Genomic DNA, 18,675 nt, shown 5'->3' on the forward strand with positions numbered 1-18,675 from the left:
GCCAGGTCTGGGACTTGAGCCATGGTCAGCCATGTGGGAGTCTAGCGTCCTCAATCACCACACCACCTGCTGGTCCCGTGATGAGTATTTTATTTTGGTAGAATCTGGGCTTTGGAATCAGAATACTGGTTTTGCCCAAGTGTTTAGCTTTATGTCCTTGCCTAGTATGTGACCTTTCTGGGCTAAAGTGAAAATTGTAATACCTATCCTATAGGGTTCTTAGGAGGTCGCAGTGCCTACCATACACAGAGGCCTCAATATATTTTAGTTGTTATGCTGTACTAACAAATGGAATTTAAGAAAATGGTCTGTTTGTTAGTGTTTTTCCTGTTTAGATGTGATCAAATATTATTCAAACAGTATAGTTTAACTGAATTTTAGTCAACAAACATTTACTGAACATTTGCTAAGTGCCATGCCCTATGCCAAATACTAGGGATATAGAAATGAATAAACCTGTTTGTTCACATTAGGGGGTTATAGGGAGTCAGTCCAACAGTTATTTTCTACTAAAAGAAAAAAGACTGATGGCGTAGAATTCTTCAGTAAACTAAAATATTTGGCCTTTAAAATTTTTCATTATTGGGACCAGCAGATGGCAGAATGGTTACATCACTGGACTCCCACATAATTGACTGTGGTTTGAGTCCTGGACCCAGTGTCATAAAACTCACACTTGACACGTGTGCATATGTGCCCAAGATCCCAAGAGGAGAATGGAGGAAAAGGGATTGCGGTAAGGCCACCCCCGCGGAGTGTGTGTGTGATTTCTACCTTTCTGTTTCTCTGTCTGTCTCTGTCTCTCCAGCAAGTGCACATGGCCTGCTGCAAAAATCTCTCTTAAAAAATTTTTTTTCATTATTTGGGTCAGCAGGTGGTATGGTAGCTAGGGCACTGGACTCCCATATTGCCAACCACAGTTCGAGCCCTGGACCTGGAGGCATATTTTCTCTCTTTCTCTCTCTCGTTCTCTCTCTGGTGAGTGCATGTGCCTTGTAGCAAATTAAGTAATGATAACAACGATAAATAAAATTAAATAATTCTTTTAAATATTTTTGTCCATTATTACATTAAATTCTCCAAGGAGTTTCTTGTCTACCTTTAATTTTCTTTAAAATGAAACATCTGGGTCAGAAAAGCATTTACGTTGGGAACCAGCAGTCACTGGACTCCCATGTAGTCGACCGTGGTTCGCGTCCCGGACCTGGTGACTTAAAACTCACGCCGGGCACGTGTGCATGCGTGCCCAAGATCCCAAGAGGAGAATGGAGGAGAAGGGATTGCGGCATGACCATCCCCTCTGGGGGGTTATTTCTCACTTTCTGTCTCTCTCTTGTCTGTCTGGCGAGCGCACATGCCCTATAGTGAAAAACCTCTCCAAAAAAAAGAAGAGCAGTTAGGCTAGAGTAAATTCTCTCCATATTTCTTCTTGAAATATATATCTGACTGTTTTTGAAATAGTGATCAGAATCGCAAGAGGGTAATTGTATTTGAATTTTAAATGACAGGGTTTATGTTTCAATTAAATGACATTTGCCATATATGCTTAGGAAAGGTCATAATATCTATTATGTGGGGTTTGTGGGAAACAGGTGACAAAAATCAGTATGGTTCCATTTTCTTTTTTTTTTCTTTTTTTTTTTGCAAGAAAATACAGGTTATAGAAGGGAAGTCTGAAGGAAAATCACTGAAATGTTGACAATGTTATCCCAGTATAATCATAGGTAATTTTTTTCTTAGTATATATTTGCATTTTCTACTTGTGAATGACAAGAAACCAATCCAAGCAAAAAAAAAAAAAAAAGTTAATTTTTTTCTTACTACTATGGCTAAGAAGCTAATATTTACTTAATGTTTTACTCATAATATCTCGTAATCTCCTCAGCCACTTGACATAACTCTCTCATTTCCATTTTGGAGATGGAAAAACCAAGACCAAGAGAGTTTGCTCACTTCCTTCTCCAGTATCAGTCAGCTCTAGGGCACAATCTCAAAAGCAGATTTATTAGTAGTTTTTTCTAGTATGTGCTTCACACAGAGCGGCAAAATAAGCCATATTTCTAAATTTCTAAAAGCACTCAGATTAAATAAAGTATTAGACCTATTAACATGGACAGTTGATGGAGACACCCTTATCTCCTGTGCTTTGATAGTTCTGGTAGCTGGCAAGTGCAGTAACATTAAGCCAGTTAAGACGCTGCGGTGGTTATGCACCAGTGGGGTACACTTGTGAAGTGCATGCCTGAGGGAAAAACAAAGAACATATGTGCCCTACGGCCATGTGCCATGCACGTGGCAATCCCTCATGATCCTGGAGAGCAATGAAGCTGGAGTCCCCACACACATGGCCCTGGAATGGATTCTGGTGGTGCCTGCCATCTTTTTATTGTTCTTGCATGTGTTCTGGGAAGGGAATGCCCCCTTATCCTTTCATCATTCAATCAATATTTATTGAGCATCTATAGGGCTGGTCACTGTGTAAGAAGGGGAGCAGGGAGCAAAGCAGATAAAAATCAAACTCGGCCTCTGCTTTTTCTGAACTTTATTGGTATGTGAATATTCATGTCCATCCTAACCTTTTTGAAGTCAAAAAGCCTCATTTCTCTGTGTGTTGATACTAAACTAGTCCATGTCCCAAGGAAGTAACGCAGTGTGCACCGGTTCAGCTGTTTGACTTTGAAAGGCATACATGTATATTTTAGAGTTCAAGGTTGATGGAAATTGCTCAGTGAACCTCGACTGACATTGATGTCCTGATTTATGCAAATGGATACCATTATGTATCCTGCAGACACGGTTGGGTGACCACCTGCTCTTCAGAGAGAGAGCTGGGGGGAAGGGGCCTCAGCACCCTTTCACCTTGAAAGAATTCCACGACTTTCTTTTGTTGGTCACAGTCTCCACTTTGTAGACTCTTGTAGTTGATTCCTAGAGCACTTTCCATGTTAGGATTTTTTTTTTTTTTTTTTTTTGACATTAATAAACACACGTTTACTTCTGTGTTGCTGAAACTTCCTTGTGCATTATTCCTTTGGAACAGGAAGGTGGGGAAAAAAACACTCCATCAGGCCCTAATGAAGCTATACAGGAAAGAGATGAGGAGGTTTATTTAGGTGTATGCAGGAAGCTAGGGTCAGAATCTGCCCCGGATTTCCTGACATAATTAAGGCACTTTTTCTCTGGTCGTTATTAATAATGGAATTACCAAGTATGGGGAAAGTAATAAATAATGATGGCTGGAAAGAGACCCACCATTGCCACGAAGCTACTACCGTCTGCCTGCCACTTACCTTTTCTTCTCTTTAACCCCACAGGGAGGTACCTGCTTCCAAACCCAGCGGCTGGGCAGGCCTGGCAGGCCTCAGCTGAGACGTCCAACCTTGTGCGCATGCGCAGCCAGGCCCTGGGCCAGTCGGCGCCCTCGCTCACAGCCAGCCTGGTGAGTAGGCTCTAACTCGCCCTTTCCTGGGGTCTGTTTAGGATGATCTCATTTAACTAGATGTAAACTCACCCACATGTAACGTTAAGCACAGGGTTAGCGATGTGAAGTTCCCTGTTTTCACTGTGCTAATTTTCAGTCCTACCCAATTTGAAGGGTTTCTTTCCATTTGTCTCCACTTTTACCTTTCCTCTGAAATAAGCAAAAATGTTTTTAGGCATTTTTTAAAAACTTTATTTGGTAGTAATTTAAAAATAATAATTTTAAAAGTTGCAAAAATAGGGGCTGGCAGGTAGCACAGTGGTTATGGTGCTGGATTCCCACACGGCTGACCGTGGTTTGAGTCCCAAACCTTTCATCATTCAGTCAGTGTTTATAAAGCATCTATAGTTCTGGTCACTGTGTAAAAAGGGGGGCAAAGCAGATAAAAAGGCTTGCTCTCTCACTTTTCCTTTGTCTCTCTTTCTCTCTGGTCAAATTTAAAAAAATAATAATACAAATAAAATAAATAATTCTTTAAAAAAACATTGCAAAAATAAAAAAAAAAGATGCCAATTTGTCATAAGAAAAATACATAGAATGCCACTTTATTTTTTACGTAGATTTGACTACTAACATTTTGTCCAATTTGCTTTATTGTTTATGCTTTCTGTGTAAATATGTGTATATACCTCTGTGTGTATGCATGCATATACACATATACAATTTTTTAACTATTTGAGAGTAAGCGGTGTATGTAACATAGTCCTTTGTTATCAGTTATAAGTGAGTAAACTTAGAGCTGATACAGTCCTGCTATCTTCTCTGCCATCTGTATTTCAGTATTAGTAATTGACTCAATATTGTCCTTGAAAATATTTTTTTCCTCCATGATAGATTCAGTCTGGGTCTTGTACTGCATTTAATTGTCTATCTTTTTGGACTTCTAAAATCTAGAATATTTTCACCTATTTGTCTTTTATGACATTGACTTTTGTATTTTTTTAGAGAGGTTTTTGCTATAGGGTGTGTGTGCTCGCCAGAAAAACAGAGAAAGACAGAGAGACAGAAAGCGAGAAATCAACCCCCAGGGGAGATGGCCATGCTGCAATATCTTCTCCTCCATTCTCCTCTTGGGATTTTGGGCACACACGCAAACACTACCGGTGTGAGTTTAAGCCACCAGGTCCGGGACTTGAACTGTGGTCAACTACATGGGAGTCCAGCCACGTAGCCATTACACCGTCTACTGATCCTACAATATTGACATATTTTAAAAATTTATTTTTAAAGGAGGATGTCTTTGGTGGCATCATGTCCTCTCAGTGTATGATGTCTTCAGGTTTATGATGTCCATCCACCTGTCACTCTAATGTCAATTTTGATCACCAAATCAAGGGGTTACCTAAATTTTCCACTGTAGCTAATGACTTTTTTCTCTAGCAGTCTATAAGCAATCTGTGGGGAGATACTTTCAGGCAAAGCAAATATGCTTTATGTCAACAATTTCCCCTGGATTTAGCATTCACTGGTGATTCATGCCTGACCGTTTTTCCCTGTGATGATTGAAATGGTGATATTTCCACATCTAACATGCGCCACATTTACCATTTGGCACATGACATAATATTTGTGTATTCGTTAGCTGCATGGACTTGCACATTCCGTTTTTTTCCCCCAATGTAGACCTTTATTTTTAACCGTGATGTTTACTAGAATTAAAAAAAAAAGAAAGGAACAAAAATGACTTTTTTTTTTTTTTTGCCAGTGGGCTCCTTTCTTATCCTCTTTAACTTTGAGCTTAGCAGTCTGTGTAAGCTACTTTTGTGTTGGTGATAAGGTTGTATGGTGTAGAGAGAGACTTTTCCAACATCTTTTTTTGACGAAGATGTAAATGAAATATAAACCAGTGTGTTACATCTTATAATTTTATGCATTGATCACAAATGATGTTGCCTGTTTAGGAATCATATACTCATGGAGATTTGATGTAGCCTCTAGTACTGCTTTCGCTATTAGGTAACTGTAAAACTTGGGCAAATCACTTAGTGTCTCAGATGTTACCACCTCATCGCAACTGCAGAATGAAAAGAGGTGTTAAACAGGCTCTGAAGTCCCTTTCAGCTCTGGAATTCCCTGATTGTGTTTTCCGAATAATTAAGATTCTGATGTGTGGAATAATTATCTATCAAGAAGCTTCTTTCAGGATATTGTGTGACTTAGAAACTAAGCCTTTTTAGAAAATTTTTTATTTTAATTTACATTTAATCACATATGTCTTTACAGTACTGACTTTTTTTAAAAAAACCAAAAATTTCTTTTTTTTATCATGAAAAATATTGGGACTTATTTTTAAGGATATAGTGAAACTAAGGATAGGTAGCATTTTACTCTGTCCTCTCTCCAAGTCCAAAATGGCTTTTTCTACTTGGAGAATTTTAGTAAAGTCTTAGTTGACACTATGACTTTTTTTTTTTTTTGAGAGATTTTTGCTATAGGGCGCATGCGCTTGCCCGAAAGACGGAGAGACAGAGAGCGAGAAATCATCCCCCCGGGGGGATGGCCACTCCACAATCCCTTCTCCTCCATTTTCCTCTTGGGATCTTGGGCATTCACGCGCATGTGCCCAGAGTGAGTTTAAGCTGCTGGATCTGGGACTCGAACTGTGGTTGCCTAAATGGGAGTCCAGCAACGTAGCCATTATGCCCTCTTCTGGTCCCAGGCACTATGCATTTACTTTCAAGGAAAGAAGAACATACTAACAATTTGTGTGTGTGTGTTTTTGACAAAAGGTTTTTTTTTTTTTAGTCATTGTGATACTATTCTTTTTTTTTAATTTTATTTACCCATTCATTTATTTTAATTTGTCTAGAGAAACACACACACACACACACACACACACAGAGAGAGAGAGAGAGAGAGAGAGAGAGAGAGAGAAAGAAAGAGAAAGAAAGCAGCTGTCAGGTCTGGGACTTGAAGCATGGTCAGCCATTGTGGGAGTGTCCAGCACCTTAACCACCACACCACCTGCTGGTCCCCAGTACTACTATTCTTAATAGTTAAATAGTGGGGGCAGCAGGTGGTTTGGTGGTTAAAGGCTCTGAACTCCCACATAGCTGACGGCAGTTTGAGTCTTGGATCTGGCGGCTTACTTTCTCACCCCTACCCCCCATTCTGTCCCTCTCTGGTCAAATTAAAATAAATAAATAAATAAATAAATAAAGTTAAGCAAATTAATTCTTTAAAAAAATAATTAAATAGTAAGCCATTTGTTCATTGCAAGTACATCATTCTTATTAAGATAACACTCACGAGTACTATCCCTCATGATGTAACACTAGTAGGCATATAAACAGATACAGAAACTGATTTATAATTTGATAATATGCATGCTGGGTGACCTAAGGATAGCCCCTAAAATTTGAGATGACATTCTTATCAAAGAATCACTTTAATGGGGTACAGCAGGTGGTGTAATGGTTAAGGCACTGGACTCCCACAGCTGGGCTGGCTGTAGTTTGAGTCCACCTCGTGGCTTAAAAATCACACCAGGTGCATGTGAACACACGCACATGTGTGTGTGCTCAAGATCCCAGGAAGAGGATAGAGGTGAAAGTATTGCGAAGTGGCCATCCCCCCCGAGTTGGGGGGATTTCTCACTTTAATTCTTCCTATCTCTCTCTCTGGTGAGTGCATGCACCCTATGGCAAAAACCTTAAATAAAAATTTTTAGAAAGAAAAAAAAAATCAATTTATTAGTTTACCTACCTGTAAATTTTTACATGTATAGTGTTTGGTTAAAGTCAAAGCTGGTAATGATGCTGAAATGCCATGTTGAGCATACCAAAATACAGCCTATCAGAACAAGTCTTAGTTAGCAATATCAACACTCCTGCTGTTACCATTGTATAGTAGGTAAGCTTGGGCACAGAAGCCAGAATTTTATTAGCCATTTGCTACTAGATAGTGAAAGTTTAAAATTTAACCCTGTCATGTCTTTCCCTTCAGCGGTTTCATTAGTTGCTAGTTGCAGTTTATGGAAAACTGTCCCTTGCCGTCTGTGTATTAGGAGCGTAAGAAGCCAGTGGGTTGCCAGGCAGAGCACAGCACCGTCCCGATCACTTTATTGTTTGTGTGCAGATTTCCATGCCATGTCACTTATTTCAGTATGTCACTCAAGTATATGTTGGTGACTTTTCTTGCTTTGGGTACCTTTTGTAAAACTGTACAGCCACAGAGACATTAACATTAATCTGTTTGACATTTCTACCATGTTGGGGCTGGATTATTTCTGTTTTCTCTGGCCACTGTAACTAACAGATTTGACAAAGAATGGTGGCAAAGAGGTGGGAATGTATAATGCATCTTTTAGCATTCCACTTCCTTTTGCTTTCTCTTTTTCTTGTCCTCTAAATAGGCTGATGTTTTGGGAGGTGCACTGTATCATAAAGCATGCCTTATTCTGACTGATTCTCTCTTTCTGGCCACTCTCTGTGCTCTGTTGCCCCCATCCTAAAACTGTAAGTCACCTTCCTCATGACTCCCCTTTGGATTCACAATTGTATACATCTATGGTTTTTTTTTTTTTTTTTTTTTTTTCATGTTTATGCCTAATAGCTCTCTACTAGACTGCAGGATCCTTGAGGGCAAATTCTCACCTGACTTGACTTTCTACTTCTCACTGCTCTTAGAGTGTGTCTTGCACCTAGGAGGCATTTAATAAATAATGTTGAATGCATGACTAATTATTCATGGGAAAATGACAGACTCCTTGAGTTGCAAGGTGAGAGTGATGGTCCGATTCTGCATGCTGTAATGGGTAACCTAATAAGACCATCTATCTAAAACCTCTATGGTTTTGCTGTTCAGTATGCATCTTATAAGTAAGTGTGTTTAGCCTTCAACTCCATGTAATAGGCTAAATCCTGTTTAGTTTCCCACTAGCTACTCAAAAATACAGTGACAAAATTATGAAGAGATTATCAGTGTTCACGTTTGAGGAAATTTTATCAATTAGCTTTTAAGCAGCCATGTAATCACATTGGTTTAAATATTGATTGACTCACTGAGTAAGTTGAAGCTATATGTGGGTTCAAATGCAGAAGACATTGAAAAAAGAAGGAATCAAAGTAATTTTCAGTCCAAAGGATAGCATTATACTCAATATATCAAAAGCCCATGCTCAAATGCAACAACGTACATTTCAGAAAAGTATAGATCCTCACCCTGAGCAGTATTAATATGTTAGTAAGATATAAATGAAGGGCCTATGGTTTGATAGGTATGTATGACCTATAGTGATTTAAATGCCATAGGCAAGCTTGAAGGTAATGCTAACTACCTTCTCAAGGAGGAGATTAATTCCTAGCCTGAAGTATCTAGTTTTCCTTGGCAATGCTAAATGTAGTTGTGTTCCCTCTCCCAGACACATTGGGCATTTCAGATAAATGGCATGTTGCCAATTCATCCTAAGTAGCCTGGTAGCTGGCAGAATACATGCTCAGCCAGTGTCCGCCTGCTGGGACACCAGCCGGGAGTGCTGATGAAGTGTCAGATGTATACTTCATATACATTAATCTGAAGAGGGGAAAAACTCATTTTCTCATTTGCTTTCTCCATCTTTCTGTCCCTCCCCACACACACGGGTAGTTTATCAAAGAAGTCATAGTCGTCAAAAGCAGGGGATTTATACAGATGCTGCTTTCTGGCAAGAAAGATGGAAATTTCAGGAGGCAAAAACAGGACCAGTGGTGACTTATTTCTTTGTAGGAAAATAAGGTTATAAGCCTGACGACTGAAGTTTAGAATGGTGTGCATGGCCATCACAAGACATATGCACTACTTTTGTGCTTTGGGGTAATAGATGGATAGCAAGAGCACTGGGAGAATTCATTTCTGGCATCTTTGTCCAATTTTCTGTTTGAATCACATGCCTCATGTGTTGTTTTTCTGGGAGGGTCTCATTCACGTTCATTCTCACTGAAGTCTTCCTCGACCATCCTATTTGAAATTATTCTCTGTATTGCTTTCCATACATCCCACTTTAATCATTTTTCTCTACAGCTTTATGACCTTTCAGTATACACACCTTTTGCTTATTATATGTCACATACTAACTCCTGTAAGTTTTATGTTTTCTCAGCTATTTTTCCAGTGCCCAGAATTGTGCCTGGCACTTAGTAGGTGCTCAGTGAATTTGCTGATTGCATAAATGCATACGTATATATTTCTGTACATGTTCAGTGACCTAGAACTGACATGTTTTCCTATTTTTACTTTAATCTACAGTAAGTTTGGTTGGTTTACATTATAGACTATATGTATTTTCAAGTTTATTCATTTCTTCCATGATCAAGAGAGACTGAAAGAGAGAGACAGCATGCCCAACAGGGTCCTGATGCCACAAGCCACCCCCAACTTTAGCCAGCCCTGATCACAGGCTCATGGGTACCTGGTATGTCCTGGGAGGTCTCCAGATGTGAACCCAGAACTCTCCCTTGTGGGTCAGCCTTGCAGAGTATCATGTTTTACTGCTGTGCCACCATCCAGCATTTTTTAATTTATATTTTGTAATTTGCTAGGAAGCTATTCTTCAAGTAAGAGAGAAGTTAACAGTGGAAACTGTATTCAGGAATTAAGCTGTAATTATTCAGCTGGAAAAAGAAGAGGAGAAAGCAGAGCAGTTAAGAACACGGGTTACCTAAGATCAATTCCAGGTTCTTGTTCATGGACCTCACTTAGAGCTGACTGTGTGAGCCTCACTTTATCTGTGAAGTGGTGCTAGTGATTGAAGTCACCTCATAAGGTTATTTTAAGGGATCAAATGAGCAAACTCCATGTAGTGCTTTGCATGGTCACTGTCATTCAAGGAATGCTGTCATCAGTAGGAGTTGTTGGGGTTGGTAGGAAAAATATTTCTTGGAGGTGAGCCAGGCCTAGCTGGAATGGTAGTATCAGAAGAGAGGGAGTCTCTCAGGTTATTTGATGTGAACAAGGAGTTTAACCTTTTCGTCCTGACCTTGCATGATCATGGACTAGTCTGTTGTTTTGTTCATCTTCATTCAGAATTCATCAACTGAACAAACTGGAAGATATTTTTCCTGAATATTTTCTGTTTTGAAAGGGGCGAAGTGCTTTCAAATACTGTTTTTCAACTTTTAAATGTTAGGTTAAGTGGTGTAATTTTTATGTTTCTTCAGTGGCTGTCTTTTAATACTGTATCTGTTTCTTGTAATGGAAAAATTATATTTTATGATATGCTATAAATATTAAAACCAAACTATTTAAACTGTAATATATTCAAAGAACCTTGATGAATATTCATCTTTTCCATTTGCAAAAATGCATTATGAAGAGTCAGGGAAAATTCACTAAGTGTATGCAAAAATGTATTTTTCCTTTTTAATTCATTCAAAATGTGGAGGCTTAATGTCAGCATTTATTTGGTGTACAGACTTTATTTGCAGTCATTTAGTATTATATCAATACTTCATCAGCCTTATAGCTCAAAAACAAAAACCTAATCCGAAGTCCAATTAGTTAACTCTGAGAGACTATCTGTTAAATATTGATGTAGGAACAATTTGAATGCCCTTGGATAAATTACTTAACAAAAGTTGTAGAATATATCTGTGAATTAGCATTTCTCTATAGCCATTATGACTCAGTTAAGACTGCATAATATTCCAAATATGGATTTATCATAATTTATTTAACTGCTTAGATTATTTTCAAGCTTTTCTTATTGCAAATAATGGTGATGAGTAGGCTGTTAGGAAGTCTCTGTTTACCTCTATTTTTTAGGGTAGATACTTAGTGTGAGATCATTGGTGGAAAGGATATGGCATTGTTGAGGTTCTCCATAGACTTTGGGAGAGTTTTTTGCTATAGGGCACGTGTGCTCGCTAGACAGAGAGAGACAGACAGAAAGAGAGAAATCACCCCCCGGGGGGATGGCCATGCCACAATCCCTTCTCCGTTCTCCTCTTGGGATCTTGGGCATGCACGCATACGCGCCCAGCATGAGTTTTAAGCCACCTGGTCCGGGACACAAACCGTGGTTAACCACATGGGAATCTAGTGACATAGCCATTACGCTAACTGCCGGTCCTGAGGTTCTTCATAGACTTTGTTAGACACAGTTTAGTGTCTAGGAATGCTGTTCGAATTAGTACATCTCTACATTGAGAAAGCACATCTCTGTACTCTGGCCAGCTGTCAATATAGTCTTTTGGAGAAGCAAAAACAAAAACACTGCTGGTTTGATTGGTGAAAAATAATTTGTCTTTTAAATGTATGCTTTAGTGGATTTGATGTGGTTAATAGAACTCTTATGCCAAAGCCAGGAGATAAAGCAAATATGAAATTAGGGTTATCTGTGCTTCCTCCCACAACATCTCCCTTCCATTTCCTAAATCAGCTTACCGGACCAACTGTTGGTAACCTGTATTATCTTGGGATATAGGAACTGCTGAGTGTGATTACAATGTGTGTAGCTGAAGGCATTATTCCACAGTTCAGAATTTTTTTCATCTGGAAAGTAGTAATCTCAATTGTGAAATAGTGCCTTCAGCTGTGGACATTATAATCAGAGTCTCAGGAGTGCTTGTATTCCAGGAGTAATACATCTCATAGTTATTACCCTCTGAGCTAGGCTCTGTTTATAGTGAAGGGATGAATTTTCATAACTCAGTGCTGAAATAGCAATAGGGAGCCCTGAGCAGATTATTATAGGTCAGGCCTAATCCATGATGATAAATCTCATTATAGGCTCACCTGGGCTGTCTACAAAGTAGCTGGTTTAACATGAGTCTCTAAATCAAAGATCAGCTTAAAAATGAACTATAAAATTCTCACTATAATCCAACTACTACTCTGAAGAAATACTCTAAATGCAGTCCTTATTGTAAACATGCTTGGATGCTTAGAGGATAATTAGCAGACATATGAATGGCGTTGTGATTCAATCAATGAATGAGTGAACTACACATTTTGGGGATTTTTTTAAATTCTAAAATGAAATTTCACTCACTGTTGTCATTTATAGCTTCTCATGTCATAGTTTTTTTTTTCTTCTTTTCACTTTGCAACAATAAAAAATATGTATTACCTGATGAATGTGTTGTCCTTCCTGCGAAGGATGGGTACCTGCTGAAGCAGCCCCCGTGTGGGTGTGCCTGCAGACTGGGCAACAAGTGTGGACTTGTTGTCATCCAAGACATTCGAGAGTCAGTGAGGTGAGTGGAGCCCATATATGTTCCACATGATTGAGAGACTAGAAACGTATTCCCTTGTTTAACTGCTTATTATCACAGAGGGGAACAAAGCACATTTATAACAGTTACACCATATCTACATATGCATTTCTGTGTATGCGCTAGAGCTTAGGCATCATTTATTACCCATTTCCAAATGGTGTACCTGTTTAGCAACTGAACAACTTGTCCATCGAGTGTAAGAAGATGACCCACAGAGTGGTAAATGCTTCCACTTCCGCTTTTTGCTCACTGTATCTTAGCACCAAGGACAGTGCCTGATACGCAGTTTATCAATAGTGTCTTAGAAAATTGTGGGTTATTACCCAATGTTGAAGAGGTTTTTTTTTAAATAATTATTTGTTTACTTTTATTTCTTGTTATTTTAAAATTTCCTATAGAACACATGTGAGTGAGAGAGAGAGAGAGAGAGAAAGTGAGAAAGCAAGCTGTAAGGTTCAGGACTCAAACCTTGGTCAGCCATGTGGGAGTCCAGCATCCCAACCACCATGCCACCTGCTAGCCTGAGAGTTCTTAAATCTAAGTTTCAGTTCTTTCTTGAAACTCCTGGTGTGTTGTTTTCTGGAGTCTAGACTAACTGGAGTGTTAGGCTGTTGAAGATGTTACTGGGTTTTCTGTCTGAGAAGATGATGGAAATAATGATGGTGGAACAGTCAAGACTACCATCAAGGAAGCGCCTATTGGTGTAGCAGTGGACAGGTACCATCTGGCAAACTCCTGGGTTGGCATATCTTGGTTCTTTCTGGTGTCCTTTGATCCCTGTGACAAAATATCAGCACTTGCTTGTTTGCTGTCATGTTCTCAGAGAACTTTCTGGTGTAAGAGAAACTCAGATACCCATAGTAATTATACAGTGGTTTGTGGGAGGAAAGGTATTGGGACATAGCATTTCCTATCTTGGGAAAAATGAAAAACTAACATTTTACTTCATAAGCTTCTTGGGAAACTCCTGGTTATCATGCCTCTGGGAAAACAACAGGCTTTAATATCTTTTCTACCTTATTTTTCTTGATGTACTTTGTGGTTAGTGAAAACCTGAAGTATCTGGTATTGGATTCTATGTCAGTGTAATCCCCATTATGCTCACCTGTCAGGTAAATGACCTTTTTTTTTTGGGGGGGGAGAGGTTTTTTGCTATAGGGTGCATGCTATAGGGTGCACCAGAAAGAGAGAGACAGAGAGAGAGAAAGTGAGATATCACCCCCAGGGGGATGGTCACGCTGCAATCTCTTCTCCTCCATTCTCCTCTCGGGATCTTGGGCACACACGCACACCCTTCTGGCATGAGTTTAAGCCACCAGGTCTGGGACTCGAACCACAGTGGACTACATGGGAGTTCAGCAACATAGCCATTATGCTAACTGCTGGTCCGAGCTAAATGACTCTTAATGGAGTCCCACTTATACAATGAGTATTAAAACCTGTATAGAAAAAGTGTAACATATGGTCTTACTTTTAAGGAATTTTTAAGCGGGTTGAAGGAAGGTATCTGAGAAATCAGAGAGCAAGATAGAAGATTCTCACATGGTTGATAGTTTGTAGCCATGAGACTTAACAGAAGCAGAAGAGTGATTTGACCTGTAGATTTCTGAAAAAGTTTTGCTACTATAACTGAGTTTTAAAAGTTGAGTAGGTTTTGGTTAAGCAGTCTTCGAGGCCTGGTGGATCTTTGTACATAGTGGAATGGGGTGTAGAGTGATAGTTCAGGTGGACAATGATATTTATTCTTCTTATTTCCTCCATGTATTTCTTTCATTTTAGAGTGAGAGAGTGACCAAACAAGAGAAACACTCCCACCTGGGTCTTCATGCTGTAATCTCCCCCTAACCTCAGCCAGATGGTTCATGAGTGTGTGCCCACTTGTCATGTACAGGGATGTGATCCTGGGATCTCCCTTGTGGGTCTAGCATTACAGAATGTTGGGTCACCATGGGGCCACTGGCAGGCCCCCAGTGATGTTTATTGTTAACATGATGTTTCTAGGATACTCAGCAATAAAAAGGACCACATGTAATTCAGAGGTTCATGGATTTCGGTGATGGAATTTTTTACTTAATTTGAACTATTGTAGAAGACCGCCACCTCGCCCCCCACACACACACCTATCTCTTAACAGAAAGGACTCCCTATGAGGTAGATGGGGAGCCTTCAACCACCCTATCAAGTGATTTCCTTTTACTTAGGAAATCTCCAAAATAGAAAGCATGATATCTTCAGGTATTTTAGCCAAAAGGAAATTTGTATTTTTTTTTTTAGATTTAATGTGTTGATATTAAAAACGGCCTACTGCATTGTGATATTTTGTATGTGTGTGTGCGTGTGTGCGTGTGTGTGTGTGTGTCAATTTATTTTTTAAATGAAGAATGGATGGGACCTTCAGATGGCATAATTTTTATGTTGCTGGACTCCCACGTAGTCACCTGTGGTTCAAGTCCCAGACCTGGTGGCTTAAACTCACACCCTGTGCATGTATGTGCATACCTAAAGTCTCATGAGGAGAATGGAGAAGACATTGTGGCATCCCCAGTGGATGATTTCTTGCTTGCTGTCTCTCTGTCTCTCTCTGTCTCTTCAGTGAGCACACATGCTCGACAGCAAAAACATCTCTCTAGAGAGAAAAAGAATGGAGTAAAGCAGTAATGTCCCACTTAGCTAGTTGTAATATATTAAATACTTTCTTTTACCCTTCAGAGAATATCAGCCTCTCTCTCTCCACACACAGACACACACACACACACACAGTCACACACATACACAGTCACACACATACACTAACAATGGGTGCTAAGGAGCAGAAGGTATTTCTACAGAATTATAGTTCTAACCTAATATAGAAATGATTGCTGTCATTCTAAGCCCTACTATTTCTGTAAATTTGCTTTCTTAGAGGCTTGTTTCTTCTTATTTTTTTAATCTATTTTTCTTTATGTCTGTCTTTTTAAATTTTACCTGAAGGTGTGTGGGCCCATCAGAAAGAGACAGATAGGGAGAGGAGCACAGCTCCCCCGCCCCTATGGGTTATGATCACGCCACATTCCCTTCTCCATTTCTCCCGCTCGTCAGGTTCTTGGGCATGCATGCACATATGCGTCATGTTTTTCAAGCTACCGGGGCCAGGATTTGAACTACACAATTGGCTGTGTGAGATCCAGCTTTCTTACCCACTAGACCATGAGGCCAGCCCTGTTTGTATTTTTCTTTCTATCCAAGATATCTACCACTAAAAAACTTTAACTGTTCTCAGGATGGTGTATATCCTAAACAGTGTAAGAACAGAAGGTACTGCATTACCGTTTTCCCTGTAGAATTCTGCATTCACCAAGTAATTTCGGGGCTCTCGATGTCCTGGATTTATTTTATTTACATATACACACACACACACACACACACACACACACACACACACATATATATATATATACATATATGTGTGTGTGTATATATATATATCTGCATATATATATGCAGATATGATATATATGGATGATAACTGCATATCCTCAAGAAAGCAGGGTATGCAGTTATCATCCTTTTCTGAAGAATGACTGCCTCTCCAGAAGTAGTATATTAAACTGTGAAATTTCTCTTCATTGCAAGAAACCAACCTGTTTTTTTTTTCTTTGTCGGTTTATTTCCCTCAGACACACACACACACACACACACACACACACACACATTAAGGTGTTGTATGCTCTGACCCAGCCTTCCAGTTGGCCAAGATCATGGGCATGCATTTGGGATGTTCAGGTCAACACAGGAACATGGGCCTTTCCATATGGCTCCTCCATGTGCAGTGGTGCCCTACTGCCTGCCCCACCATCGCTGGGCTCCAGCTTCTTTGTCTTTGATTAACAAATGCCACTGCTTTGCTTACCTAGGTACTCAACCAGGTATGTTTATTTCACTCAACCAGGTATGTTTATTTCTTTCCTTGTTTGTTCGTGTAGTTACAAGTCGGTCATTTTTCTTGTTTGCTTTCTGGTTTCCAGACACATGCAGTGATGAGGTTTAACCTGATAATTAATGTAAACCAGTGATACCATTTTGTCCTCCTTTTGACAAAAACTCTGATTTAAAAAAATCATTAATGAAACCTTTAGAAACTTCTGTTTTTGCCCATTTTTCTGGAAAACATCCATCCGTCTTGCCAGGTTGACTTCATGGAGGGTTATGGGTTTCTTGTGTTTTAAGTGCCTGTAAAGTTTGGCAGAATAATTTTGCTGATCATGAACCAACCATCTGCCGTATCCAGGGGGCATCAGTGTCTGCTTCCCATGCCCTTCCTTCATGCTTCCCAACACAACTCTCCTCTTTTTGCACCCTCTCTGTACCGTAGCTCACACCCTGCCTCTTCCCTGACCTCGTTACCCACCCTCACCCCACTGGGTTGCATGACCCTGTGAATTGTGCATACCTGAACCTGTGTAGTGATGTAGGACCATAAGGGTCTCTGCCCATCCCTGTCATTCACAAATAGCCTGATTGCTTAAGGAGTGCAGGAAAATAAGCGGTCACTGACAAAGATGTGTGTCTAGACTATTGAACAAGCTAGCAGAAATGACATTGATGAAATAACGCAGATTTTTGTTGGATTGTCGGAAAAGTCGTGACACATTTTGCATAGAAAAATGTCATGACTTTTCTGATGACCCAATATTTGGTTATATCTGCAACTTTCTATATTTTAATTGACCACTGAGAGCCTCGCTTTTGAAAATGAATACTGGAATTGGAGAATTTTATTAAGAGAATAGATAGACCTTGGTTCACCCCTCTCCCCTTTCCCAGAGAGTTTGCACTCTCACTTGGCCCAAATCTAAATTGAGATAGTTTTTACAAGCACTTGATTTAGAATGTAATTATTATAGGCATTTTAGAGCAGTGTTTAAGGGCTTGGGCTCCAGTGCCTGGCTGCCTGGGTTGGAATCTTGGCTTCACCACTTACTAGAGGCATGACCTTGACCTGAGAAACTTGACCTTCTCAGACCCTCTGAAAAATGGGGATACTAAAAGTACCTGTCTTGTATGGTTGTTGCTGGAGCCAAGTGAAATCATACATGTAGAGTGTCCACTTGGAACACACAGAAGATTAACGATTATTATAATTTGGGACAAGAGGAGCTTCTGTATTAATTGATTAAACCAGAGGCTTTCAATTTTTGTTTCAATTTTTGTTATAGGGCACATGTGCTCACTAGAGAGAGAGAAAATGAGAAAATGAAAAAGTACCTGCCTGGGGGGAGCCATGCTACAGATCCCTTTTCCATTCTCCAAGTTGGATTTTGGGCATGTACACACATACCTGGCATGTTTTTCAAGCCACTTGACCCATCAGTCAGCCATTTAAGATCCAGCCAACTCAAATATGCTACCAGCTGGCCTGGGACTTTAAGTTATATTAAATGTGTATCTGAAGTTTATGGTTTAAATAATTGATGAAGCTGGACTTGTAAAGGTAAGTTTCTTGAGCCAGCCTTATGACCTAGTGGCTAAAGGAGCCAGCTCCCACACAGCCAATCATGAGGTTTGAATTCTGACCTCTGCAGCTTGAAAAACACACTAGGTACATGTGTGTGCATATCCAAAATCCTGACAGGTTGGAAAAATGAGGATGCAATTGAGGCATGACCACGCCCCATGGGGAGGGTGTTTTATCTCTCTTTCCCCCTCCCTCTGGTGAGCATGTGCACTCTAACAACTAAGAAAAAAGGAATATTAATATTAACGTTTTTACTGAAAATACTAATAATATTATCATCTTTTATTTTCCCTTGCCAAATTTTGCTGTCCTTTGTCTAGGCATAGCCTAGTTAGAGGATACCCTGTTGAGCCTCTGACATTTTTGCTGGGTCAAACCATAGATAAAATATTTTTAGAATATGAATTTCAAATATATGAATATGTCTTAAGATGATTTTCATGTTCTTAAGAGGATATATTAAAAATATTTTAATGGGGCCAGTGGGTGGCTCAGTGGTTTGG

General features: G+C 39.6%; 1 protein-coding gene across 1 annotated transcript in view; it reads left to right on the top strand.

The window, feature by feature from the left end:
- The window catches only part of LOC102474987 (microtubule-associated serine/threonine-protein kinase 4-like), a gene marked incomplete at its 5' end in the record, with an annotated part of 327,526 nt that overhangs the window by 225,305 nt on the left and 83,546 nt on the right, over positions 1-18,675 (top strand). The window contains one exon of the mRNA XM_006170934.1: positions 3,315-3,439. Coding sequence (XP_006170996.1) covers positions 3,315-3,439 — 125 coding nt within the window. The remainder of the gene's footprint in view (positions 1-3,314; positions 3,440-18,675) is intronic.

The sequence above is a fragment of the Tupaia chinensis genome, unplaced genomic scaffold (genome assembly GCF_000334495.1).
Source record: "Tupaia chinensis unplaced genomic scaffold, TupChi_1.0 Scaffold149178_1, whole genome shotgun sequence".
Lineage (NCBI taxonomy): Eukaryota > Metazoa > Chordata > Mammalia > Scandentia > Tupaiidae > Tupaia > Tupaia belangeri.